Source organism: Dermacentor andersoni, chromosome 10 (assembly GCF_023375885.2).
Source record: "Dermacentor andersoni chromosome 10, qqDerAnde1_hic_scaffold, whole genome shotgun sequence".
NCBI classification, from domain to species: Eukaryota; Metazoa; Arthropoda; class Arachnida; order Ixodida; family Ixodidae; genus Dermacentor; species Dermacentor andersoni.
In genome coordinates this window covers 18448102-18474232 of record NC_092823.1, presented here as the reverse complement: position 1 = coordinate 18474232, position 26131 = coordinate 18448102, and the positions used below count along the sequence as shown (strand labels likewise).

The following is a 26131-nucleotide window of genomic DNA, read 5'->3' as shown; positions in this document are numbered from 1 at the left end:
TTTTCGCTTTGCGCAGAAAAGCCGTAGTGCTGTCTGCGGGCGCTGTTTTATTCACCGACGGCGCAACGTCGCTATGAGACCATGACGTCACCACTCCTCGATAGGAGGGCGGGCGATTCGAACTGCGCTAGAGGTACGTGGACGCTTCAGAACGCATTTTCTCTTAAATTAAGTCTCTTCTTCGCATTAAACAAGCGTTTCGAGGTTTCTGGGATGGTATTTCAACAGTCCACGTTGACTTAATATTAACCTTTAGCGTCCCTTTAAATAGTTAAACTTCTTTGCAGTTTTTAATGAATCTGCTTTAGAGGTATGTGAAGCGGAAGAAGCCGATCGCATGATAGAGGTGTGTGCATGTATGTATATATATATATATATATATATATATATTACTGTAAATGTAGCGCATGAGTGGTGGAAGAAGTGTGAGCGGAAAACACGAGGAAGAGGGGTAGGACGTTTTACCCCCGTCTCAGGCTTGCCTTGATTCCTTCTAACCTAGTTTCTTGTATGCCCTAACAGTATTGGTGTAGGCGGGCAGCAATATATATATTGTAATGAGGAAGAAGAGCACAAGAACAAGGCCAGCCAGATCATCTCTTCAATGCCTGCTGTGCAACCAGTGGGCCAGCCGGATCGCCAGTGCTTAGCACGAGTGTGAGCCGTTCGGGCAACCAGCTGTTCGTGCTTTGCGTCACCTGCCTTCTCGGCTACGAACAGACGTTACCATCGGAACTGTTCAGTACACCCATTACAATATATATATATATATATATATATATATATATATATATATATATATATATATATATAATACGTCAGGCCGGCGTGGCCAGCTTATTCTTTCAGGGTAACAATGACGCTATCGATGTTCCAGAAGTGTAACTCAGCAATCTAGCTCATCCTTTGAACAAGAACCAGGCGTCACGCGCTCACCTGGAAGAACACGACATGCACTTGCCCACAGGCGGTGAGCGCCATGCAGCTCCAGGGGAAGCGGGCCCTGGCCGCCGCCCAGGGCAGCACCGGAGCTGTCGATGCTGTGCCTGGCTGCGCAGGAAGCGAGAACAGCGACAGCGAGAGCAGGAGAACGAGGGTTTCGGGTGTCACTTGGCTGCAAGCAGAGAGGGCGTGGGGACCGAGGAGGAGGCGAGGCAAGAAAAAATAGGCTGTATTCGCGCGAAGCAAGATAGTTGAAAATGTCAAGGCAGTAGAAACGCAGTTTTTCGCCTTCCAAGCAGCATATCATAGAAAAGTTGCAGATTTGCCCACTCACTGATAGCGATATCAAGGCATTAGAATGTCACACGAAGTTTGTAGTTCATGACCAGTGTAGGACGGAGTAAGCATTCGCTGACACGCCTGGTGCAGTCAGGCGCCCAAAGAGACACGTGAACAGAGTTAGCGTTGTTAACTACCGTGAATACCCGTGGTAACAACGCTAGTGCGATGAGGAGCGCGTGAAACGGGGAGCGCGCGCGCTTCTTCCAAAGAGTAAGTTCCTTCTTGCCGCTATCATTCTGCTGTGCGGCGCCTCCGGACCACCAAGCAGATCACGTGACCACGAACACTGAGTGCGCGGTAGGCCTACGCGCGAATAGGTGCGCGTTGCCCGCCTGCTTGGGCAACAAGGCACAGCGGCAGCAACGGCGACGGCGCCAATAGCTTTGAACGTCCGTATATCAAAGTAAAATTAGTAATTGGTTTAATGAACTAACCACAACTGAAAACTCGTTCAAGCTCATAAAAAACTTATATGTAGTATTGGCGGCGAGGAGTTACGGAGTCGCCATCTATCGGAAGCGCCTGGCTGGCGTAGTATGAGGGATCACGTGGCGCGCTCCTCATACGTTTTGCTGTCAGCGCTCACTGAAAGCACCACGCACGAGCTCTCCCGGACATTTCTGTAAGTACTTTCGAAACGAGAGAAGTTTTTACTGTCTAAATAATAATATTGGGCAAAGTGAAAGCACAGAATCGTTAACAGACGCTATCCCTTTACCGAATACGTACAGTGAACGCCACGGCGCGCGGTTGCCGCGATGGAGTCTCCCGAACCGGCTTCTTGCGTGAAAGGTACGTAAACGCTGAGAGCAAACTATGTGAAATATGTTCTTATAGTGTTTGTACAACTGAATGGAGCGTAACAGAATGAAGCCTCAATGCAGCGATCGCACAGATTCGCAGCGACCGACTGCGCGTCTGCATGCTTGTCCGCGCACTGTTTCGCTTTCACCGCGTGCGCGTTTTCTCACCGTGCCATGAGCTTTAGGCCGCATAATATGAGCATTTGACAGTACACAAGCAACCATTGTTGCGTGGGCGCTATCAGAGTTGTTCAAAAATAATTTCATTGTAGAGACTTCGACGGGGACTGTGATGTGCCGTCGCGATGATTCAATCTTTTTTTGCCTCTTCTAAATTCTTGGACGTTTCAGTATTATTTCTCGAGTTGCGTCGCACTGTATGTTTATCGGTGTTCTCAGCGTGCAATTTCCCGCTGCTTCTTTTTTGTAATTCAGTGCATTAATTCATAACACAAACATGACCATATGCCATGATTTTTTTAATGTGCTTCTTACCGCTCCCTTTCCACTCCAGTGAACTTGCCAGTATCTATAGCGTCGACAAGTTCATAGACCAAACCGCCATGACATTAGTCGGGCAGCGGACTCGGGCGAGCGTCTCAGTGCGCGTTTTCCGAACATCACAGACCCGGCGCCGTAGCAGAAATGTTCCTCGCGTCTGTGCTTGCTGCATGCCCGAGTTGTAGCCGATGGCTGTTTGCCGGTTTTATGTTTCGTGAGCCAAGCTTCACGCAGCTTCTTGTCCTGCGGCTACGTGTGAATAAGGCTGACACCGGGCTCCGTTGCGTACGTCCGACACTGCGGCACCGAGCAGTAGCCTACCAGGTTGCGCGCCTTCAAAGGCAGCCACTACCTATTGTGGTGCTTTCAAGCGTTGTAAAGGAGACACTCGAAGCGGGAGAATCTCGCCACTAAATGAGGACCGCAGCGTACGAGGGAATTTAAACTCTCGTTTTCAGCTCGCTTCGGCGTTCCCGAAGCAGCCGACGCGGACGCTATGTCCACGTGATCCCTAATAGCACGTCACGCCGACGGTGGCGCCAGCTTTTCCAGTGGTGGAGCTCGAGGCCAATAGACTATGTCCTAGGTCTCCTGAGCCTAAATCAGGGTTTTAAGCAATCACACTCGGCGTAGCAAAAACGATACGTTGGGCATTACCGGGTCAAAATGACTGTAACCAGATTTTAGACAGAATTCGGCAGCAACAGTGGAGACGAACACCTACCTTCTAGAGAAAACGAACGTCCACGCCGACTTCGGAATGGCTGAGACGACCAACGCCATGATAGCGATTGCCAAAGTAGAGAGTTCCCGGAAGCTGTGCAAGGGGGTGAAAGCACACATATAGCCACGGACGCATAACTGGGACTCATACCAACAGTGCACCAATATAAGGTGTCGAGATGTATAGCCTCTCTGATTTCAATATCTTATAGTGGATATATTTAGTTTGTCCGTAAACTTCGTAACGTGTGCGAGTTATTGGGTTGCCGCGGACGGCAGTAGCAAGGCTGGTGGTGACATCGTGTGGCGTGTTAACGTGATAGCGTTAAGGACCTCGTCTCGCAGAAAATCTGGCGTCCGGTGTCAGACGTCGCATCGGCAAAAAGACATTTTGAACCACACATAACCAGGCCGTTCATATGACGCAAGGAGTTCAATGAACTAATGGAATTTCGCAAGCTAAAATGCATTGAAATGTTGTAAACTACAACTTACACACTACCTGTAGACGTTATAGCCCTCGGACTGTAAGTTGAATGTACGAGAAAACATCATTCTGTTACGCGAAAACACAAACAAACCACTTTTCCAGTGTTTCTACAAATCACAGACAGGAAACGGTGTCCGCCATTTGCGCACACCCGCGCGTAAATATCTCATGCAGAGTCCACGGACCAGGGCGCCCGCTTCCTTGAAAGACTTCCACATGGCGCTTGCCTCCGCCGCATCGCGAGAGAAAGGCTTCGAGGTGGTCGAAATAAACAGGGAAGTTAGACAGTGCGGTGGTTTTAAACGAAACGGGATCCACTTCAATTACAGGCTGACACAATAGGGCTGGTGAATTGGTGGTCGCGCTGTTGCTTTTTTAGGGGGCCCGCGGGCGCTCAGGAGGCCAGAGTAGATAGTAATGAAGAAGGTCCCCTAGGGGAACTTCAGAAGAGCATCGCCGTCGATAGCAAGGAAAGGAAGAAAGCAAGAAAGAGAGCTCGCCATGCAATAGGCTACATAAGCATGCAGGGCGGAAGAAGAAAGGAAAAGTGGGCAGAAATTGAGGAGCAGTTAAATAGAGAACAAATAGGGGCGTATGCGGTTACAGAAACGCACCTTAGAGACTCAGAAGAGCCACCAGTTATTGAGAATTATGTTTGGGAAGAGTGCAACAGAACTAAGTCGGAAAGAAAGGGAGGGGGAGTCGGAATGCTCATCCATCAGGGAGCCAAATGGAAAAGAGTAAATTCAAAATGTCAAGAGCATCTTTGGTTATCGGTACAATGAGTGGGGGAAAAACTTGGCTGGGCGTTACGTATTTGTGGACCGGAAATAATTGCACAGAGAAGAATAAAGAGTTAGTGGAATTCATAAGCGCTGATATTAAGGGTTTCGGGAATGGTGCTGAAATTGTCCTATTAGGTGACATGAATGCCCACATACAGGATTTAGATGGCTATACCGACAGCAACGGCAAGTCAATGCTAGACCTTTGTGAGCAACATAACCTTGTTATCGTGAATAAAAGGCCTAAGTGTGAAGGGCAGATCACGTTGGAAGTGGGAAACCGGCAATCGATCATTGATTACTGTCTGATGACAGAAGGAATTCATGATAAGTTGAGAGAAGTGGTCATTGATGAGGAAGGGTATAGCAGCATAGGGAGTGACCATAAAGGCATCATTTTAAAAATGGGATATGTAGTTGCGAAAAAGAGCAAGGAGCGCAAAATGGCCAGTTCAAATTTGAAGGCTGAACAAATAGCAAATATAGTCACTAGATTCGAGGAAGAAATTGGCAAATGGGCAAGTAAAGAGTGGGAATATGATAAGCTTCTAAGTGTTATAACGACAGAAATACGGAAAGAGAAACAACAGGTTCGTTGGAAAGGAACAAAGAAACTGAAAAGCTGCTGGGACAGGGAGATACGAGAAGCGATCGCCGAACCACAGAAAGCATCTCGAGAGCATAGGCAGGCAAAGAAGGCGCAGTTGCCACAGGATGAAGTAACCAGTAAATGGGAAATATATCGGGAGAAAAAGTCTATTGTTCAAATACTGGTGCAAGCAAAATTAAAAGGTGAAAGTGAACGTTGGTTGTCAGAAATACGTGAGAAAAAGAAGGCCGCACCTAGAATAGCTGCCTTCCCCTTTGCATAGCTCGCAACGCTTTCTTTACTTGTACCAGCGTTACTTGTGGGATGTCAAATTCCTCTACACTATTCCCTCTCCCATTATCGTCGTGGGTGTCACAGGTATCGTATAAATCTCTATAGAACTCCTCAGCCACTTGAACTATCTCATCCATATAAGTAATGATATTGCCAGCTTTGTCTCTTAACGAATACATCTTGCTCTTGCCTATTGCTAGTTTCTTCACTGCTCTTAGGCTTCTTCCGTTCCTGAGAGCATGTTCAATTAATTCTATCCATATCATACTTCCTTATGTCAGCTGTCTTACGCTTGTTGATTAACTTGGAAAGTTCTACCAGTTCTATTCTAGCTGTAGGGTTAGAGGCTTTCATACATTGGCGTTTCTTGATCGGATCTTTCGTCTCCTGCGATATCTTACTGGTATCCTGTCTAGCGGAGTTACCACCGACTTCTATTCCACACTCCTTAATGATGCCCATAAGATTGTCGTTCAGTGCTTCAACACTAAGGTCCTCTTCCTGAGTTAAAGCCGAATACCTGCTCTGTAGTTTGATCCGGAATTCCTCTAGTTTCCCTCTTACCGCTAACTCATTGATCGGCTTCTTATGTACCAGTTTCTTCCGTTCCCTCCTCAAGTCTAGGCTAATTCGAGTTCTTACCATCCTATGGTCACTACAGCGCACCTTCCTGAGCACGTCCACATCTTTTATGATGCCAGGGTTCGCGCAGAGTATATGGTCTGTTTCATTTCTAGTCTCGCCATTCGGGCTCCTCCACGTCCACTTCCGGCTATCCCGCTTGCGGAAGAAGGTATTCATTATCCGCATATTATTCTCTTCTGCAAACTTTACTAATAATTCTTCCCTGCTATTCCTAGTGCCTATACCATATTCCCCCACTGCCTTGTCTCCAGCCTGCTTCTTGCCTACTTTGGCATTGAAGTCGCCCATCAGTATACTGTATTTTGTTTTGACTTTACCCATCACCGATTCCACGTCTTCATAGAAGCTTTCGACTTCCTGGTCATCATAACTGGATGTAGGGGCGTAGACCTGTACAACCTTCATTTTGTACCTCTTATTAAGTTTCACAACAAGACCTGCCACCGTCTCGTTAATGCTATAGAATTCCTGAATATTGCCAGCTATGTTCTTATTAATCAGGAACCCGACTCCTAGTTCTGGTCTCTCCGCTAAGCCCCGGTAGCACAGGACGTGCCCGCTTTTTGGCACTGTATATGCTTCTTTTGTCCTCCTAACTTCACTTGAGCCCTATTATATCCCATTTACTGCCCTCTAATTCCTCCAATAGCACTGCTAGACTCACCTCACTAGATAACGTTCTAGCGTTAAACGTTGCCAGGTTCAGATTCCAATGGCGGCCTGTTCGGACCCAGGTATTCTTAGCACCCTCTGCTGCGTCACAGGTGTGACCGCCGCCATGGTCAGTTGCGTCGCAGCTGCTGCGGACTGAGGGCCGGGGTTTGATTGTTGTGTTCATATAGGAGGTTGTGGCCAAGTACTGCACCAGGGTGGCCAATCCTGCTCTGGTGAGGGAGTGCGTTACCGGTTTTGGTCACCGGGATCAGGCCGCACTCCAGGCCTGTTTGTGCAATTTTATCAACACGCGGATTTCTTTTAATCCGGTGGGAAATTGCGCGGCACCGGGAATCGAATCACGGTCCTCTTGCACGCGAGGCGGATACTCTACCTCTACGCCACCGCTGCACCCTAAACACCGACCAAGCACATAGTATTACCTTTTGAATCCAGTATTCATCCCGAAACATTCCGAACAGGGCACACAAAGATCAGAATACGTCCGTATATTCTCAACCCCCGACGATGTTTAAGTTGCCAGAGTTTGGTCATGATTTCCAAGCATTCCGAGGCCACTTCACCTGTCCCAAGTGCGGATCGAATGTCCACTCTTCTGAGAACTGCGAAAATGCACTCCACTGTGTGAACTGTTATGACGGCATGCTGCGTACTCGCGCTCGTGCCCGTCTTCGAAAACAGAAAAAAAGAGATGTTTACACTGAAAGTTAAAGAAAACACGTCATTCCGGGAAGCACGGAAACGCATGTCATTGCTGAAAGGCGCAAGGTACGCTGATGCGTCGCGTAAAGGGGCAGCAGGGCAGCAGCCTCAGGCACTCCTCCGGCCCAGGCATAGTGAGCCGGCAGGTGGGTAAATCTGCTCCGCACCTCCCGACCAGGGCCATTAAATTTTTGGTTGTCGGGTCTGGGAGCCTCTCCATGCGTGGCGAGGCCTCAAGCAAGGTCACAAAGCCTGCACAGGTGGGCATCCAGTGCCTCTTTCGAGGCAATGGGCACTGCACAATGCTCCTCGACGTTGGCAGCGTCGAAGGAGCAACGCGGCCCACTTGACCGCTCAAAAAAGGAAAAAGCGGCTCGAGGGACTGCTTTCAGAAAAGGTTCATAAACTTAGGAATTCCTTGCACACAGATAACTTTATTTCTTACAGAAATGGATACCCAAATAATCCAGTGGAATATTAGAGGGCTTATGCATAATTTAGACGACATTAAAGAACTCCTATATAAATTGCAACCAAGGTTCTGATTCTCCCAATCAAATCCTCCCAAGGAAATGTTCTGGACCAATATTCCATTTTTCGAAAACACAGCGAGAATGGCCTCCTCGCCGCATCTGGTGGTGTGGAAATCATAGCACAGAGGTCTGTTACCTGCCAACAACGACGCCTACAAACAAATTTATTAATAATAATAATAATCATATCCTTTATATCATGGAAATAGTACAAATTCAAAAACCAGTTAACCCAAGCCATAAATGCTTGTCGGCAGTCAGCGACAAGTACTAAAAAAAGCACGGTTAGCAATCTATAAACTGAAGCAAGCTACAAAACAAAAGCAAAGTACAACACAAGAGGAGGCTACAATACCAACGCAAAGTACCAAAAACAAACGCGAGCTGCGAGCAAAAGCAAGGGGCATAGCCATCAGGGGCAGTAGCCATTAGAGCTACACTGCTTGACAGGCTTGTGACCGTCTGCTCTCCCTATGTCCCATCTGACTTTCTTCTGGAGCTTAGAGAGATTGAGAAACTAATACAGCAGCCCCACGAGCCACACATATTGACAGAAGACATAAATGCCCATAACATGGACATAATGCCCTGGGACGATCCAGGGAGTGTTATCCAAAATCCAAAACGAAGCTCAGCGTCTTCTACGAGTCTCCAACTGCAGAAAATTTACCTTCAAGCTTCGGACAGGGTGAGGAAAATAAAAGGACGGCAAACACACTCGATGCCGTTAGTGAATAACCAAGAGAATAGCATGGAAGATCAAACGAATTATCCTGGGCCCTACTTTGAACATGTGTCTAGTTCTGCGCTCTACTCACATACTTAAGACATAAAGAGGGAATAGAAAGAAAGCCAGTGGAACACAAATGCAGACCAACTGAGAGGTACGTATAACAGTTCTTTCAGTATGGCTGAATTGTGCGTTGCACTGATCTGCTGTAACGATTCTGCGCCAAGACCTGATCGCATTTCATATGCAATTGTCGAACGGATACATAATCACGCTCCTCTCATTGTTTGATGCAATATGGGAAGCGGAGTACGTTCCGTCTTCTGTATAAGTCATAAGCCATTATAATTCCCGTCGTTAAGGAAGGAAGAGAACCATCCTTGGCCAGTAGCTACAGACTAATAGCACTAATTATTTGTCTGTGCAAGCTCTTCGAAAAGATGATAAACCGGCGCCTAATCCACTATTTAGAAACCAACAAATTATTACAGCCGTAGTACTGCGGTTCCGGGAAGGATAGGTCAACGACAGACAGTTAATCCACATAGAGTCAAATATAGGAGATGCGTTTCTACACAAACAATTCTTCTTGTCAGAATTTTTAGACTTGAAGAAAGCGTACGACACTGCCTGGCGATATGGAATTTTACATGATATCTCTTCAATTGGTGTCCGCGGAAACATGTTAAACATAATCGAGAGCTATCTGTAAAACGCACATTCCGTGTGAGAGCTGGCACTGCTCTGTCTAGACCGTTCATCCAGGAGACCGGCGTTACTCAAGGTTGGGCGCTCAGCTGCGCACTATCCATTGTGAAAATGAATTCTTGGCGCTCAGAATTACCCCGTACAACGTTGTTGAGTTTTTTTTCTTCAGTAAATATATGAAATCTGCAGGCTGTGTTGGTGAAATGTTTAACAAAAGTACAAGTGATAACGCTAAAGCAGGACATCTTCATGAAGCGACGAAACTGTCTTATATACACGTTCATCAAAGGGACAAGAATTTCTGCGGGCCAGCTTGCATCTACGCCGCGTTCAGGGGCGCAATGCTGACGGCTGGTTATCCCGCAGTTGAAGAAAAGCTTAAAGCAGACAAAACAAAACCTTACTTCCAGTGTCCATGAAGGGTCAGCCTGTTCTCAAACACTCCCGGAGGCAGCCTACGCTCTTCCTGGCGAATCTTCGCTCTGAAACAAGGTTGAAGTTTAGAAACACGCGGGAAATATGATGCCCACGACGTAGCCTTGGCTAGCTGTTTTCATTATACGGCCAATACGCATAAGAACTCTATACAAACAATTTGTCATTACATAATTCCCTAAACACACGCACTCATTTGTAGAGACAGGATCTCCTGGCCCACAGATTAGATTAAGTTTGTGTGCACGGCGTGGAGACTTGCTAAGTTAGCCAGAGCTAACCACTGAGCGAGAGAACGCAAAATGGTTCGCGTAACCTCAATCAAGAGATTGGAACACAACAGTAAGTTTCGGTAGGAAACTAGGGTAGCTGATACTCCTGTTGGAATATAAGAAAGCAGTTTAGAATAAGAGGATGTCAAGTTCTTTTGCTTTTTCTTCTTTTTTTTTGCCTTTTAAAAGGTTATGCAAGAAGCATGACCACTTTCTTGACCCGTAGCCCAAGGACATTACTCGGTACAATTAGTAATTATTAGTCAGAAGCAGGGCAATTCATTGAGAATTCAATGCAAACGTGGGCATATGCAAGGACATGAACATTAGAAGAACGTTACAATAATGCACATACTAGCAGAAAGAAAAAAAGCCGAATAATCAGATCCAGCAGAGCAGAAGTGTTTATAAAGACAGCGGCGCACAGACAACAAATAGTCAGTAATATCACGGCAATACTAAGCCCACATAGTAATGTTTTGACAACGAGACAAGCAAGAATAATGAGGAAGAAGTCAAGAAGAAAAGTTCATAGTTCAGGAAACACGAACGGGTCACCAATGGCTTATTCGACTTTAAAACGTGACGAGGGAAACGAAATGTGTCATGAGCTGCCAAGTTTTTGACGGAGTGATGATATTAGAAAGTTCACAGGCGTGCGATGAAATCGGCAGACAAGACTGGGGTAATTGGAGGCCGACAATGGATTCAAATATACAATTAATATTACTACTAATATTATTACTGTTGCTGTTGTTATCGACAACTTGTTCACTAACTTAATTTAAGAAACACTTTTGCAGAGTTTCTTGGGCAGTTCAAGCAAGTATATAGCAGAGCGGCAGTTGTTGGTGTTGACCACTTCAAGTATGCTCTGTTCATATCACTCAGTGCTTATACATATTGAAGGTTATGTTCACGATACAGAAGAATCGTCATCTGTCTTAGCGTAGCGCGAAACTAGCAAGTAATACTGGTTTCTCAGAAAGCTGCGCCTTCGAAGAATACCTCAGAGTAACGAAAGCCTTTGTTGCACACCATCGACAGGATTGGGTAACAATAATAGCTACAATCATGTTTGGGGCAGTGGCTCACTCACGGGGGGAAGACACGCCAGCTAGCGATGTTCGAGCATTCTGACTGTCTTTTTTACGCGATGTTCAATAGATATCGTCTGCACGTTTTACATGGTCTCTGATATCGCGGAGGCTAAGTAGGTTGTTGGTACAGGGTGGCACTCAGCGATCTTGGAGGTAATAACAGGATCACGATGCAAGGCTTCTTTATGTGACGAGAGCAGGCTGATACCGCTTTTCGTTATTGTTATTCTTTTACACGGTGCACGAGAGTAATACATAGTCAGCCGGCAAAACAGATGCTTTTATATGAGGTCGGGAATTCCGTACGTTATGGTTATACACACTTAATTTCGTCATTTCGTTTGCACGACCCACTAAAATCACGCAATAGAGATACTGAGAAATAAAAAAAATAATCTTACGAGCACTAACACGCGTTTCGCTAAATGGGTCTCGATGTCACCACAATTATTAAAATAAAAGGACTCTCTACTGTGTTTCAAGGACCCCCTATGTTGTAGCGCTACAGAAAGTCTACCATTCGAAGTGTCTAAACGCGCAGTGGTTTCTCCGAAAGGCTAGTAAACATTTTTAGAACTGAACCTCTTGTACTGTGTAGCCTCTTAGTAAAGCTTTGTACGGATGCCTACAACACTGACGCGAGGCAATCTCGGATGCATCACTCCGTTCAACGTAACTCCGTTCATTTGCACAAGTGGGCGCCACGTTTCTAACTGCGCTAGCTGGAGACAAAAAGAAATTACTCCCTCACGCAAATAAAAGCTGGCACAAGATCATGAAATACAATGTCAGGGACTACAATATTGTAAAAAAAATTCCTCTCCCTGCATGTTCTTTTTTTTGGGGGAGGGGGGGCGGTTACGTGACGCTACTGGGATTAGTTGCGTTCTTTCACCGCCGGGCGCCGCCACATGTCGTCCTTGCACCACTTTCAGAACCAAATCAAAAATGTAATTCCTTGTTTATGGGATACAAGCATGCTTGTTTCTGTCAATGTGGCTCGCACTCTTCTTATTCCCATTACAATCTAAACACATGTTCTCAGCGGTAGACAGTTCATTTAAGCATAATATCCAAGAAGGAACAACCCATTGGTCTCAGGATCCGGAAAGAAACAACTTTCATAAAGTTCATATTTGCATATTCAAGAACAGTTGGTATTATGAGCTGAGATTACAGAGAGAAGCGTAGCGGCTGGTAAAACGCAATCGAGCACGCGCACATTATTGTCGTGTGGTTTTTGTGAGTTCTATGAAACAAAAAAGTAAACGCGCTGAAATGGAGCTCAAATGCACGGAAAACGCAGCACTCATTCTTGCTGGTTAAATTTAGAGCGTCGAAAGGGTGTTCGGTTAACAGCAATCGACAGAACACATATCTTGTGCACCCCCCGCTTAACAGAGGGAAACGATGTAAAACGGCGGACAACGGAAACAATAGCATGCGAAATTAATACTCGATTTATTTTTGATACCAAGTACCCAGTGGTGATTGACTCATCTCTCTTACCGTTTCTATATGGAGAAATACTCAGTTTTCAAATGGGAACATACTTCTCCGAACGAAATGTTCAGCTTGTTACTCAGTAACATACCGTATTTATCGAATATATTGGGTGTTAATTTTAGCTGCATAATTTTTTTAAATATTGCCTGTGGCAAATAGCACAATTCTAAACCCTTATCTAAATTACGCGACGAAGCTGTCATTACTTCCAGGAGAAATCAAGATACTTAAGTTATTCGCCTAATTCCGCTAATTAACATTTAAGATAATTACTCTGCAGCACATATTTCAATCTACGAATTGTAGGTGGTGCGTTTGCAAGGCATATCGACTTGGAACGAATTCTGAGGATGGCAGTGGTTTCGAGATATGCGCCGGCAATGTTGCGGCAAAAATACGCTGTTATCCGACTTAACTTTCAGAAAAACGTCTGTTTTTATCAGTGAAGTGCAAAAGTAGCTGGAACTTCAATGCATTTCGTCGGACACCGAAAATTAACCTCTCAAAACTGGTGGAGTCCTGAGTATTCGTTCTAAGTGGATATGCCTTGCGAACTCACAGACTACTCTTCGTAGATAAAAATAAGCGCTTTAGAATAATTAACAGCTAATTAGTGTACTTGCGATAATTATTCAATTAAGCATTTTTATTTCTCGTAGAAGTAATGCACGCTTTATCGAGTAATTTAGATCAGGAATTACAACCACAGGCATTTTTTTTTTATAAATTCGGTGCAGGTAAAAAAAAAAAACATCTTTTAGGTCGACCCCTATATATTGAACTCGTCGAAAAATAAAAGTATAACTTCAAATACGGGTCGACCTGTATACTTAAAAAAAAAGAAAAGAATAAGCTATAAAAGTGACACACCCTGATTTACCATAAGCACAGCTACCAAATCTTGCTTGTCGATGCCACAAATTGCATCCTCGCCGGAATTGCCAGAGAACTCAGTCTCTTCGGATGTTTCGCAGCCGTCCTCGGCACCCCAAACAGCGCCTGCCTCGATGCCATCGGGTGTGTTGGATATGCATTTCTTCTTAAGTCCTGTAGGGACAATCTCCGCACAGGCTATGGAGCGTGTGAAACTAAGGAACTCCCTTAGCTCGGTACTATTGCTAGCTTTGTTTACAAATATAGGCCGATATTCTTTGGTCACGAATATAGGTCGATAGCTCACTCCGGGTAACATTTCAGAGAGAAAAAAAAAAGTCGACCTATTTTTGAATGTATACACGGCGTATATGTCGAATGATGACCAGCGTGAAGAAGCTAGCCGCAGTGCTTCTCACCGCTCCGCCTTCATCCTCCTCAGCAGGTAACACCACAGGTAGAGGGTACACAGGAAGATGGTCGGCATTGAGTAGAAAGTGAAGGTGAACCTGCCCAGGACGTGGTACTCGGGATACTCCCTGTGTGTGGGACAGCGAAGGTTGTGCGGAAGCCGACAGTGATCGATGCTGTCAGCTTCAACGTACCGGCATGCAGATCGTTTTACGGGAACGTTACTCGCATCGCGCTCTCTTCAGCCGGCGAGCAGGGATATAACGGCCTTTGAGCCAACATGTTCAGTCGTGAGCGAAACAGCGGGCCGGCGCCTGCGCCCGGTGACTGCTCCGCTCTCAAGCTTTGAGTAGGAGCAGGAGCCGGCAACGGGAGTGCTGATACCTCGCTCTGGCTAGTACCAAGTCACTTCATGTACAGCGGAGTTTTTAAAAAAACAGAAAGAAAACATTTGCGTTCATAATTTGAAGTTACTCAAACATTTGAAGCATAAAAAGGTCCGTTTACACCGCCCACTGCTCATCGCTCTACCTTTTTTTTTCCTTTCATTTTTTTTTTACAGTACAGTTCAAATTTTTGCCGCCAGGAGCCGCGATATGTCACCAAGCGCGCACCCTAAACCTTCCAGAAGCGCTTAATTGAATTGAAAGTGGACGGAAGCATCACCCGGTCAAAAGTCGAGATAAACTTAAAGCTTACCTAAGTTTATAAACTATGGTGAGAAAAAAAAAAGCAGGGAAGAGATTGATGCGACCGGATCCGTTTCGAGCATAGGTAGCGATACAAATTACATACATAGAAAATTTTTCAGCAAGAACAAGAAATTTTATAAGGATGTATACAAAAATGGCAGAATAAAAAACGTGTACAGTATACCTGAATAAATCAAGCAGGCTAGGCGACTGTTTGTCACCGCCTGGTTTCAAAGCGGACGCCAATAAATGGTCATCATCATCAACAACAACGCACGCTAGCCGCTGAATCAACACCGCGCGCTGCGCCAAAAGCAGGACCACCCACACTGCTAAAGCATACTTTTCCGCTATTGCGCGCTAGGAATGCGTAAAGTGGAGAAGAACGAAAATGGCAGCTTCGCCGAATCACTAACTGCGATATCAATATTTAACGTTGCGCTTGAACCTAGAACTTCTCGTACGGTGTTCACACTATGCTCGGGTCCGACTAACGCGTACGCGTACGCGCGTGTGCCAAAATTTCGGGCGCCCTGAAAAGTTTCAAAAGGCCGTGTAGGGCCTGTAATATGACACCACACAGGCGCCACTATGGTGCCCGTAAAGAGCCAAGTTTGTAAAATTGCAACACTGTAATGTTTGAGCACTGACGTTGCTTGGAACTGTTAATATTTCATAGTCTGAGGATAATTGCGACAAAAGACACGCGACGTGAGTTTTATATTTCGTAATATTAGTTTGTGGGCTGCCATTCTCGAAATCTTCATAAATAATTTTGTCAAGAAAGTAAGAGCTGTTGTGAGCGCTTTCAGTGGTTGAATGGTGCAGCAATATAACCTGCATACGCGGCATGAACCTACGCATATCCACGCATATCAAACGCCCGCCAAATGCACGCAGGGTGGCTTAACGAATTTCCTCGTTCTACTGCTTAGCGCGATGTCAAGCATTGTGTTCCTGATTTGGCGGATTGCATTTCATTGGGAGCGGTATGCGAACACGGGGTGTCGCGTTCACGCCACTCGCTCTCTCAACCGCTGCCTTAGCGCGACGACCAGCTAAGCGAAACTGGTGTCATGCTCACGCAGGATACGCTCCAAGTTCATATGTCTAGTAAACCCACCGGCAGCAATTCGTAAATTCTAACATACGCCCTAGAGTAAACCGTTAAACCGTCATTTATGGAAATGTTATTAATTACTCCATCACACATTCTAACTCTTAAATAAATGTAATTAACCATTTTTTCACGGCTCGCTGTTCGCGGTCTTCTCCGTTGTGCAGTTTCAATTCGCTGCTCTTCTGCTTCGCTATTCGCTTGCCTTCTTTACCACAAGTATTTATATGTTTGGGTGCAGAATAGAGGATGGGGCGAGCACCCGCTACACCCGTTCGCTACACGGGCTCCTGTCCCCTAGCATGCCGGAGACTTAGGTGTAGGTCGAAGCTGGTCGAGCCAGGAATGTAGCCTCTCGAATACCCCTGTTAAGCGGGCAAGTTAAGTGCACTTACGGGGAGTGCACTTCGAGGCCTTGAGTGACACATTAGGCTACGCGGTGCTAGACGGGAAAACAGGGTGCACTCGCACTAAAAGAAATGGCGACAGTCTAAAACCATGTTTTTGAAGATGTAGATAAAAATAAAAAAAAGCTTCTAAAAAGCGATTCCTTTAGTGCTATTATAAATCAAAAACAATCGTAATCTATATTTACTTAACAAAAACGAATATTTTTATCATGAGAGTGTTGCAAGTAAAGGCCGGCCAAAACGAATGCCTAGCCAATCCAGAACAAAATGGTGGCGTGCGACGAGGCGGCATTTGATCATGCTAGAACAGAATATCAGCGAGTTATGCTCTGATTGTTTTGTTAAAAGCTGTTCAACAGCTAGAATTAACTTCTGTGTCCTTTTTCTATGCATTACATTTTGTACCGTTGAAACCGCTGGCGGCGAGGCTACGTACTCGACCAGCAAAGTGCGTTCCGTGAACGCACTCCGACCGGAGCGCACTCTTCTGCGAGTACACTCAGCTTGCGACGTTTAGATTTGGGAAAGTGCACTTAAAACAGAGTGCACTCTCCGTAAGTGCACTGGCCCGCTTGTCAGGGGTATAAGTGCTGCGCGGCCGTTGGCGGAGTGCCTTCATGGTTGCCGAAAAACTGGCCTGGAACGCGGATTGCTGACCATCTCGGTTGCGCTGGCTCCGAGGTCATCCTTGATTGTTGTTCGCAGCTCCAGTAGTACTAGGGGTAGCCTTTCCACCCAGTACTGTCTGTCGAGCGTGGTGGTCAATGACGACTCCAGTTGTCGGTGAAGACGCTCGACCATGCCGTTGCTCTTCGAGTGGTAAGCCGTGGAATTATGAAGGCGCGTGCCGAGCAGTCTCGACAGGGCGTAAAAAATCGAGCTTTGGAATTGCCGACCTCGGTCACTAGTTACGCGCAAAAGGCAACCATACCACGACACCCACGTAGCGACAAACGCTTCCGCCACTGCTTCGGCCATGATGTCTTGTAAGAGGCGTGGCCTCAGGCCACCTTGAGTACCGGTCGACGCACGTGAAAAGGTGTCTGAAACCGTGGCAGGGCAGAAGCGGCTCCACCAAGTCTAAATGCACATGATTGAAGCCCCACTCTGGTGGTCAAAATGGCTGCACCGCTGAACGAGTGTGCGGGTCACTTTCAACGGCTTGACAGCTTCTTGCCGAGCTTCGAAGATCTTTGTCGATTCCTGGTTAAACGAAGCGGTCTATGCTAGGCCTCTGCGTCTCTCTGATACCCGGATGGCTTGGCCCATGCACTGAATCGAATATTGGCCGCCGAAACTGATGGGACACGAACGGGCGAGGAGCTGCCTGCGATGTGTCGCACGTGACAAATGTTGTGTAGGGAAGCGGCACCTCCGCAAGCTGGAGCGACGAGCCTTTCTCCCGCAATTGGCGCAGCTCGGAGTCGTTTTGCTGGGCGGAGGCTAGAGCTTGCAAATCCACAGGGACAGCAGGCACAGCGCCCATCCGCGAGAATGCTTTAGAAATCTGATTTTAGGTCCTAGAGGTCTGGCGGATGTCCGAAGAAAATTCGGAAATAAAGGAAAAGTTGCCGAAGCTCACGTTCTGAGTACGAAGAACTGTTGTTCGTGACAACGAAGGTTAACGTCTTGTAGTCGGTCATAATGTAAAAGCTACAGCCTTCAAGGAAAAATCAGAAATGCTTGATGGCGCAATAGATGGCCAACATCTCCCTCTCGAAGGTGCTGTAGCGGGCTCCTATACATTTGAGGCGCTTTGAAGAGAAGCCCAGCAGCCTCCACCCTGCAATCGTGCTGCTGCAGTACTGCACCCACTGCTGTGGTCAACCCGTCTACCATAAGGAGAGTTGGCGCGTCCGGCAACGGGTGAATCAGTAACACTGCAATCGCCCACCGCGTTTTGGCTCCCTGAAAGGAGCGTTCGTGCGGCGGGTACCAATGGAAGTTGGGCGTTTTATTGGAGTCGCGACGCAGCAGGTCGGTAAGCAACCGAAGAAGTTGCGCATGCGACGCTACGAAGCACCTCTTAAATTTTATGAGACCCAGAAACTCGCACATCTTTTGGAAAGAGGTTAGAGAGCGTGAGTCCTTGATTGTCCGCACCCGTGATTTCAGTGGCTTGATGCCTTGGGGTGAAATGCGATCGCCGAGAAAATTCAGGGCTTCAACTACGAAAATGCATTTCTGGGGCTTTAGGACCAGGCCGTGTTCATGCAGTACGTAGCTCAAATTGAAGGCGAAGGTGCTCTTTGTGCTTTTACTCTGTGTGACTTGCAACGAGAATGTTGTCAAGGTAGACGAAAATGAGCGGGAGTCTGCGCGTAACCTCGTCCATGAGCCTTTGAAGCGTTTGCGCCGCATTCTTCAAACCGTAAGGCATACGGACAAACTCAAATAGCTCAAATGGAGTAGTGATTGCTGTCTTCGGAGCGTCGCTGGGTTCGACAGGAATTTCGTGGTACGCGCTCATCAAATCGATCTTGCTGTGTATTTTGGTTCCTGTGAGACGAGCGCCGAAGTCATGTATGTGCGGAAGGCGATATTGATCCGGAGTAATAACGGCATTCAACGATCGGTAATTACAATAAGGCTGCTAGTCGCCGCTGTCCTAATTTGGAACCAGGTGAAGAGGTGGAGATCAATTGCTGGAGGAAGAATGAATAACGCCGAGCTGAAGCATGTGTTCGAACTCACGGCGGGCGACTTCCAACCTCCGTCCAGTGAGCCTCCGTGGCCGCGCGGAGACAGGTGGGCCGGTGGTGGCGATATGATACGTCGCCTTGCTTTTCACGGGCAGCGCATCGTTTCGGGGCTTGGTAAGTTGCAGATACTCATCAAGTATCTTGTCGTACGTTGATACCGGTTGAAACGTACGGATGCCTGATGAGGTGAGGTTGGGCTGCAGGCCAAGTACATTGAGGGATATCAAGTTATCCTTTAGGCGCCGATCGCGAACACTCGCATCTAGGTTGAAATGGCTCAGCAAATCCGCTCCCAGTTCGGCAAAGCTGACACCAGCGGTTACAAGCGCCCATCTGTGCAAGCGCCGGCGTCCGATGTCTAAAGTTATTGACCGGAGTGTGTGCGACACGATGGCACTGGGTTTCTCTGCGTAGAGCGTGGGTGTGGACTTGCCGCGTTGGCGATCTGCGGCTGCGGCGGGAACGATGGACAGCTGGGCTGCGGTGTTGACGAGGAGGCAAGTGCTGGCGATGCGGTCGACTACGAAGGGTAGGCGGCTTACGCGAGGGCCGAGAGAGAGAGAGAGAGAATAAACATTTTTATTCGGGGAATGAAGCTTCCGAGAGGCGTCCTCATTCCAGAATGCCTTGAGCTCGGGCCGCGTCCTGGGCCCTCGCAATCAGCCGTTGCTGATCCTCGAGGTCGGAGCTGGCCAAGGCTCTCTCCCAAAGCTCGTTAGTGGGGTCGATGTCGCATGCCGCCGTTAGCGACTGCCCAGTGCGTTTCCCGTTCACGAACAGGGCTGGGTGCAGCAACTTCCTTGTTCGCGAAGGCGACGGTGGCACCAGCACAACTGCCGCGGCGAGTCTCTAGGTGCGCTGCGAAACTGTGAAGGCGAATGGTTGCGCCCAAGTTGGTCGCCAGTGTTGCCACCAGTCATAAACTTCTCCAGTGCATTGGTAAGGCAGTTGAATATTTTCTCAATGCGCGAGAGTCGTTCTCCTGACTCTGAGACTCTTGCAGCGGCGATAGGTAGCTCTGCCGCAGACGAGCAGTCGCATATGCAGTCAGTTAGTCGATCGAGACTCGTCTCGTCGGAACCCGGCGGTAGCATGCATGCGCACTGTGGGAAGCGTTGAAAGTACAGCTCGCGCAAGATTGGAAGCTGGCTCTCGTTTGCGGAGTGCTCACTCAGTAATCGACGCAACCGGTGCAGGAGTTGTGACGGTCGCTGATTCCCGAGTTCCTTAGAGAGTAGCTGTTGGAGCCTACTTTGTTGCGATGGCTCGAGGCTGTTGCGATTGCTCGATGGCACGACCTTGTGTTTGAGATCGTTGTATGCTGTGGCCTAAGGTGCACCCTCTAGTAAGTCGTCTACGGCATCGGCGATGTGAGGGGGTAGCGCGAATACGACGTGCAGGCACTTTGCTGTCTGTGCAGTAATGCGCCGGGGGGGAAAACGGGCATCTACTGGCATAAGCCGAACTCGGGGTTTATTGGAACAAAATCTGGGGAAGCTCAAGCTCTGCGGCGGTGACAGGAGATGTAATCGTGGCGCCGTCTCTGTCCGCAGCAGTAAGGGCAGCGTCGTCCATGGCTAGTGTTCGAAAAAAAAGACGTAAATGTCCTGGGTCGCCACTTGTTGGGAGCTATGTTTGGCGGAGGCAAGGAATACACGTTTGGACAGCTTGAGAACGGGGAGTCGACTCGCTTTATCTAAAGAAAGTAGGTTTGCCGAGTGACAGTGGCGGCACCCCAGTCGGGAAGCCGCTTAGGTTCGAGCAGGGGTCAATGCCCCCCACGGCGAGGCAAACTGGATTTACGGAAGAAGGGCAATGACCCTCATGGCGGGAACAACGAAGTGACGGACGGTCGTTACACATTGAATAAGTGCAGACTTGTTTAAGCAATCCTTATGCATTTACAGAAAGCTTCGCTGTGTATAGATTCCAACAGAGCACGTTGGACCTGCTGCATTTTCCCTCTATGTTATGAGTTATGTCTTGTTGTGCACTGGTTTGTTCTACTATATAATGTTGTGTTATTTATGTGTGTTATGTGTTGTAAAACGCATTTGTACAGTGTGCGCACTTTTTAGTGCTGCTTGTAGATGTATATACTGGGTGTTCAAAATTAAGCTTTATGGCTTTCTTAAAGTTAGGCGCCGGGAGGCACGCGAAGGCCACCTGTACAAATGAGTTATGTGGCCAGGGGGACACAAAGTGAGATGATAATTACCGCTGTCAGCAGCCCAATTAACTAAGATTAAATAATTAACTTTTTATTAACTGCAGTAAGTATGTACGTTTGTATTCAAAAGTTAGAGGCAGTCATGCTTTCACACGGTTTCACTTGGCAGAATTCTTCTGGCACGTCTGTGCTCCGAGACATACGACTCCAAATTGTTATTGTCGTTCGCATGATTACGCATGGAAGGGAGTGAGGATTGGCGCAAAGCTCCTCCCTGATGTGGCGCGGTTGTTGCATGCAGCGTTTAGAGTGACAACAGGGCGGAGGCATAGGCAAAGATGATAACTGTTCTCCTTCCCCTCTCGGCTGGCGAAACAAAGATGTGACAGCGTATTTGAGTTGGGGCGCGCACGTCTCGGGCGCGCACTTCGGGATGGGCGTACCGGCCCTGCCTTTGAAACTCGGCATCTCTGGAGCGCAGCTTCGGGTGGGCCCTATGATGACGAGCCCCTTCACGAAGCAATTGTCGCTGACGCTCGTGGTTTAGGCAGCTTATTCCTCAGGAATACGCACTACTGGTGGTCTTCCCATAGTTGTAGCTGGGATGGAATGTGCGGAACCACTAATCCAAACCTCCATATATTGGGCGCAAGGCGAACCGCTGGAGGTGCGGGAGCTGCGATCGTTTTGACGATTGGTTGGATTCGTACGAGAATTGACGTGGCAGCCGGCACTTCTTGCTGGCGCAAGAAGTTCCGGCAGCCACTCGCTGCTAGCATCGCGTTTCAATCGCTGGGCACTTTTCGTTGGCCGCGAACGGCCAGCATAGTATGTGTTTCTATCGCGGCAGGGTAGAATCAATCGATGCTGATCTGGCTCGATCGCCGAAAATGCACCTTGTGACAACCGTGTGAGATTCGCGTATAAGATAGCATTCTCAGAGGACGACAGGGGTCACTCCAACCCTTTCCCCCTGTCGAGTTATTCCTTTCCTCTCCCGCTAGGTCACGTGGCCCCTTTTTAGCCAAGTCCGACAACGACGGCACAAGGTATGCATAAACAGTTTCGCTGTAAAAAGCTCTATATCTCATTTTCGCCACAGCGTAAAAAGAGGCACTGTCCACCAAAGAACACCTCCCTTCCTTGCTATGCTTTTCGGGATAGAGTCAGTTTATATCTCACTTGGCCATGTATGCCAGCAGGTCGTTGAAGGCCGGGGAGTGGAGCTGCGCTGTTGAAGCCAGCGTTGAGCAGTAGATGACGGCCGTCAGGAGGCACCGGCGTAGCCGCTGGCGGTACTTCCTGGGTTCGTATGAAATCAACGGACCTCAGAAACCGCTTACCCACACGCCCTTATACTACTGCGTACGGGAATGCTCTCTCCCATGTAGCATTTCCCTTTTTTCCTTCAATCCCCTTTGCCCCGTACACTAAAGCCAGCCGGACAACCCTCAGATGAACCTCTCTGCCTTATTTTCTCTCCAATCTACTGTGGATGTCTTCATGGTTGTTTGTCTTTCAACAGACGTTCCGCTGATTAGAGCGGGTTTGGAGCTTTTTCGGGGAGAAAAGGAAGGAAAGCTGTTCTCGGTTTTTTCAGATATGCTCGGCCGGCCATGCCCAGTCTCCATTATTAATTTTGATATTGAAAAATGATCTCTTGCTGCTAGAGTTTCCAAGAGAACGAAAGCAATCCTAGCTTTAGCGAAAGAATGATCTTCATTAAATAAATATGGAAGTGTTCTGCCAGTCAGAAGCGCTTTCTAGTTTCACAAATTTTACCGAATCCGCAATTTGATCAACTCCTACAGTAAAGAAGTGTACTGGCTATGGCTCTAAATATATTTATTGATGGAGGGCCGGTCAATAGCATTCATTCTCGCTAACTACCATGGAGTATCATCGATATGATATGGATAAAAGAATCGCGAAAACAAAACATTGCACAATATCAGCCAAAATCCTGATTTTTGCTCATTCTGCATCTACGTGTTGTCACGTACGAGTTTGCGCCGATGTGGACAAAAGGACGTTGGGAAGTGAAGAGGAGGTTGAAGTGTCTCGACGATCGGTAGATGGTGTTACTCTGGCTACTGAGCTACGACCCTGTAACTCTATATATTGTAAATAGATATATTTTCTCCCCGTAACATTTTGGTGCAGGTGCGGGGTACTATCGCCACAAGCCGGCCCTGGATCTTCGCAGCGGGCGTCACATCTGTTCCGCTGTTATGGCCACTGACGCTGCCTCCGCTGCTCAGGCACCAGCGGAAGTAGTGCTAACCCAGCTACGTCACCCGGGAATCTTCACGTCGAAGACTGGCTGACGTCGTATGAACGCGTCGGTAAGCACAGCAAGTGGGATGCCACACTTTTGCTGGCCAACGTCATCTTTTACTCTGGAGGAACCGCGAAGATATGGTTCGAGACGCATGAAGCCAACATTAGAAGCTGGGACTTCTGCAAGGTAAAGCTACTCGATCTTTTCGGACGACCTGTGGGACGTCAAATAAAGGCCAAGCAAGAGCTTGCGTCTCGTGCCCAGACATGAACCAAATTGTACGTCGCGTATCTTCAAGACGTTCTGGCTCTCTGCCGTAAAGCGGACGCGGACATGCTGGAGGCCGATAAGGTTGGATACATATTGAAGGGCATGGCGCACGATGCGTTCAACGTCCTGCTTTGCAGGAGCTGCTCAACGGTTGAGTCCATCATTAAGGAATGGCGGAATTTTGAGCAAGCGAAGAGCAAGCGCATCGTACAACGCTTCGACCACCCTCCGCATACGGCTGCCACTTCCTCCTGCAACTACACAACCCGTGTCATATTACGACCCTCCGGCGTCACATCCGCCTACAACGCCAAGCTTGACACAAGTCATCCGTCGGGAACTTGAGGCTATGGCTCCAAGTTCTCACTGCGCCTATGAGCATGACATGACCATCTCGCTCATTACAGCTGCTGTCCGCCAAGAAATTACAAACATGGACATCCAATCTGCCGTCCGCCCACGTTCCACCCCTACCGCTCCTGTCATTGCCTCTGCTGCACCTCGACAGTCGTTCCCGAATCAATATCGGAGCCCCTCTGAGTGGCGAACACCGGATGACGGGCCAATATGCTTCGCTTGCTCCCGGGTCGGACACATCTCCCGCCACTGGCGTAGTAGCCGCTGGTTCTCCTCGCCTGCACCATATGCTGATCGCCGCTTCGACGGAGACCCTCGGCCTCTTTCGCCCCTCACTGAACCATACCATACTGGTCTTCCCTCTCGGGGAAACATCACTAGCCGCTCGCCCTCGCCGCAACACCGTCAGTCCCGTTCGCCTACACCTCGACGTCCCTCGTCCCCATCCAATGCGGGCCGCTTCTCGGGAAACTAAGCAATGCAGCCCCCGTAGGTGAGGCTGCATTGACGACTCGGACTGCAAAACCTCTGCTGACCCCTGCTGCTCGGCCGAACATTGCTGAAATTTTTGTTGATGATGTACCCGTTCAAGCCCTCATCAATGCTGGCGCTCAGGTGTCGGTTATGTGATCAGATCTTCGTAGCCGTCTCCGTAAAGTCCTGACACATACCGAGTCGCATGCCGTCTGAGTAGCTAATGGCAGTACAACAGCCGTGATGGCAATGTGCGCCACCCGTCTTACCATTGCCGGCCGTCCAGTGTTAGTCATGTTCACTGTACTGGCCGAGTGTACCCACGAAGTGATTCTTGGCATCGACTTTCTCACTGCCCATTCAGTACTTATTTACTGTGCAACCGGCACCCTTCGCCTTGAACTGCCCCATTACTTTGCCGACCCGACCGACGAACAAAAGTCCCGCCTTCGTTCTTCTGAATTTGTTCAACTGCAACCTTACGCTGCGACTTCCGTCCTCATGTCGCCTTCTCCACCACTTCGACATGGTCCTTACGTGGTGTCCCCACTTTGCGACGTCCTCCTGGCCCTTCAAATAGCACTACCAAGCTCAATTGTGACTCTTGTCAACATTCAAGCGTGGCTTCCTCTTCTGAGCTTTGGTTCGTGTCTGCAAGTGCTTCCTGAGGGTGTATCTGTCGCTGTGCAGTCCCCTTTGGAAGACTGTGTAGTAGCTGCTCTTACGCCGGAACCACGATTCGACACTGCTGCAGCTTCTGTCCCTCCTACTTCACGCAACGACAAGTTTACTCCAATGATAGCTACTGATTTACGACCTGCTTACGCCGACGCCCTTCGCCGCATTCTGATGTCCTATGAAAACATCTTTGATTTTGGCAATCGCCCGCTAGGTCGAACCCGTGTGGTCACCCATCCAATTTACAGTGGTGATGCTCCTCCTATACACCGGCGGCCGTACTGTGTCTGCGGCTGAACGCCAGGTGATCCAAATGGAGGTGGACAAAATGCTCTTCAAAGATAGTATTGAGCCTTCCTGCAGTGCGTGGGCGTCAGATGTCGTTTTCGTTAAAAAGAAGGACAATACCTGGAGATTTCGTATCGATTACCGTCACCTCAATAAGATTACCAAAAAGGACGTGTATCCGCTTCCCCGTATTGATGACGCGCTGGGCTGCTTACACGGTGCCAGCTATTTTTCGTCGACTGATTTGCGCTCTGGCTGCTGGCAAATTGCAGTAGATGAACGAAACCGCGAGAATACCGCCTTCTTCACTCCAGATGGTCTCTACCAATTTAAAGTGATGCATTTCGGACTGTGTAATGCCCCTGCTACCTTCGAGCGCATGATTCACTCTCTTCTGCGCGGATTCAAATGGACCACATGCCTCTGGTACCTTGATGAGGTCATTGTTTTTTCACCGACCTTTGATAGCCACCTCCACCGTCTCTCAGCTATCCTTGCTGTTTTTCGACGAGCTGGCCTACAACTAAATTCTGCAAAATTCCATTTCGGCCATCGCCAAATAAGAGTACTTTGTCACTTGGTTGACGCTGCTGTCGTCCAGTCTGATCCTGATAAAGTTCGTGCCGTTGGTGA

The 26131-nt window shown here is 48.1% G+C and overlaps 1 protein-coding gene across 2 annotated transcripts in view; it reads right to left on the bottom strand.

The window, feature by feature from the left end:
• Positions 1-26131, bottom strand: part of LOC126519226 (Na(+)/dicarboxylate cotransporter 3-like) — a 102490-nt gene that overhangs the window by 51918 nt on the left and 24441 nt on the right. For both annotated transcript variants that reach the window (XM_050168843.2, XM_055065299.1), the window contains exons 7-11: positions 22333-22452; positions 14068-14187; positions 9867-9944; positions 3313-3405; positions 937-1114 (exon numbers count right to left, since the gene is read on the bottom strand). In XM_050168843.2, the coding sequence (XP_050024800.2) occupies positions 937-1114; positions 3313-3405; positions 9867-9944; positions 14068-14187; positions 22333-22452 (589 nt within the window). The remainder of the gene's footprint in view (positions 1-936; positions 1115-3312; positions 3406-9866; positions 9945-14067; positions 14188-22332; positions 22453-26131) is intronic.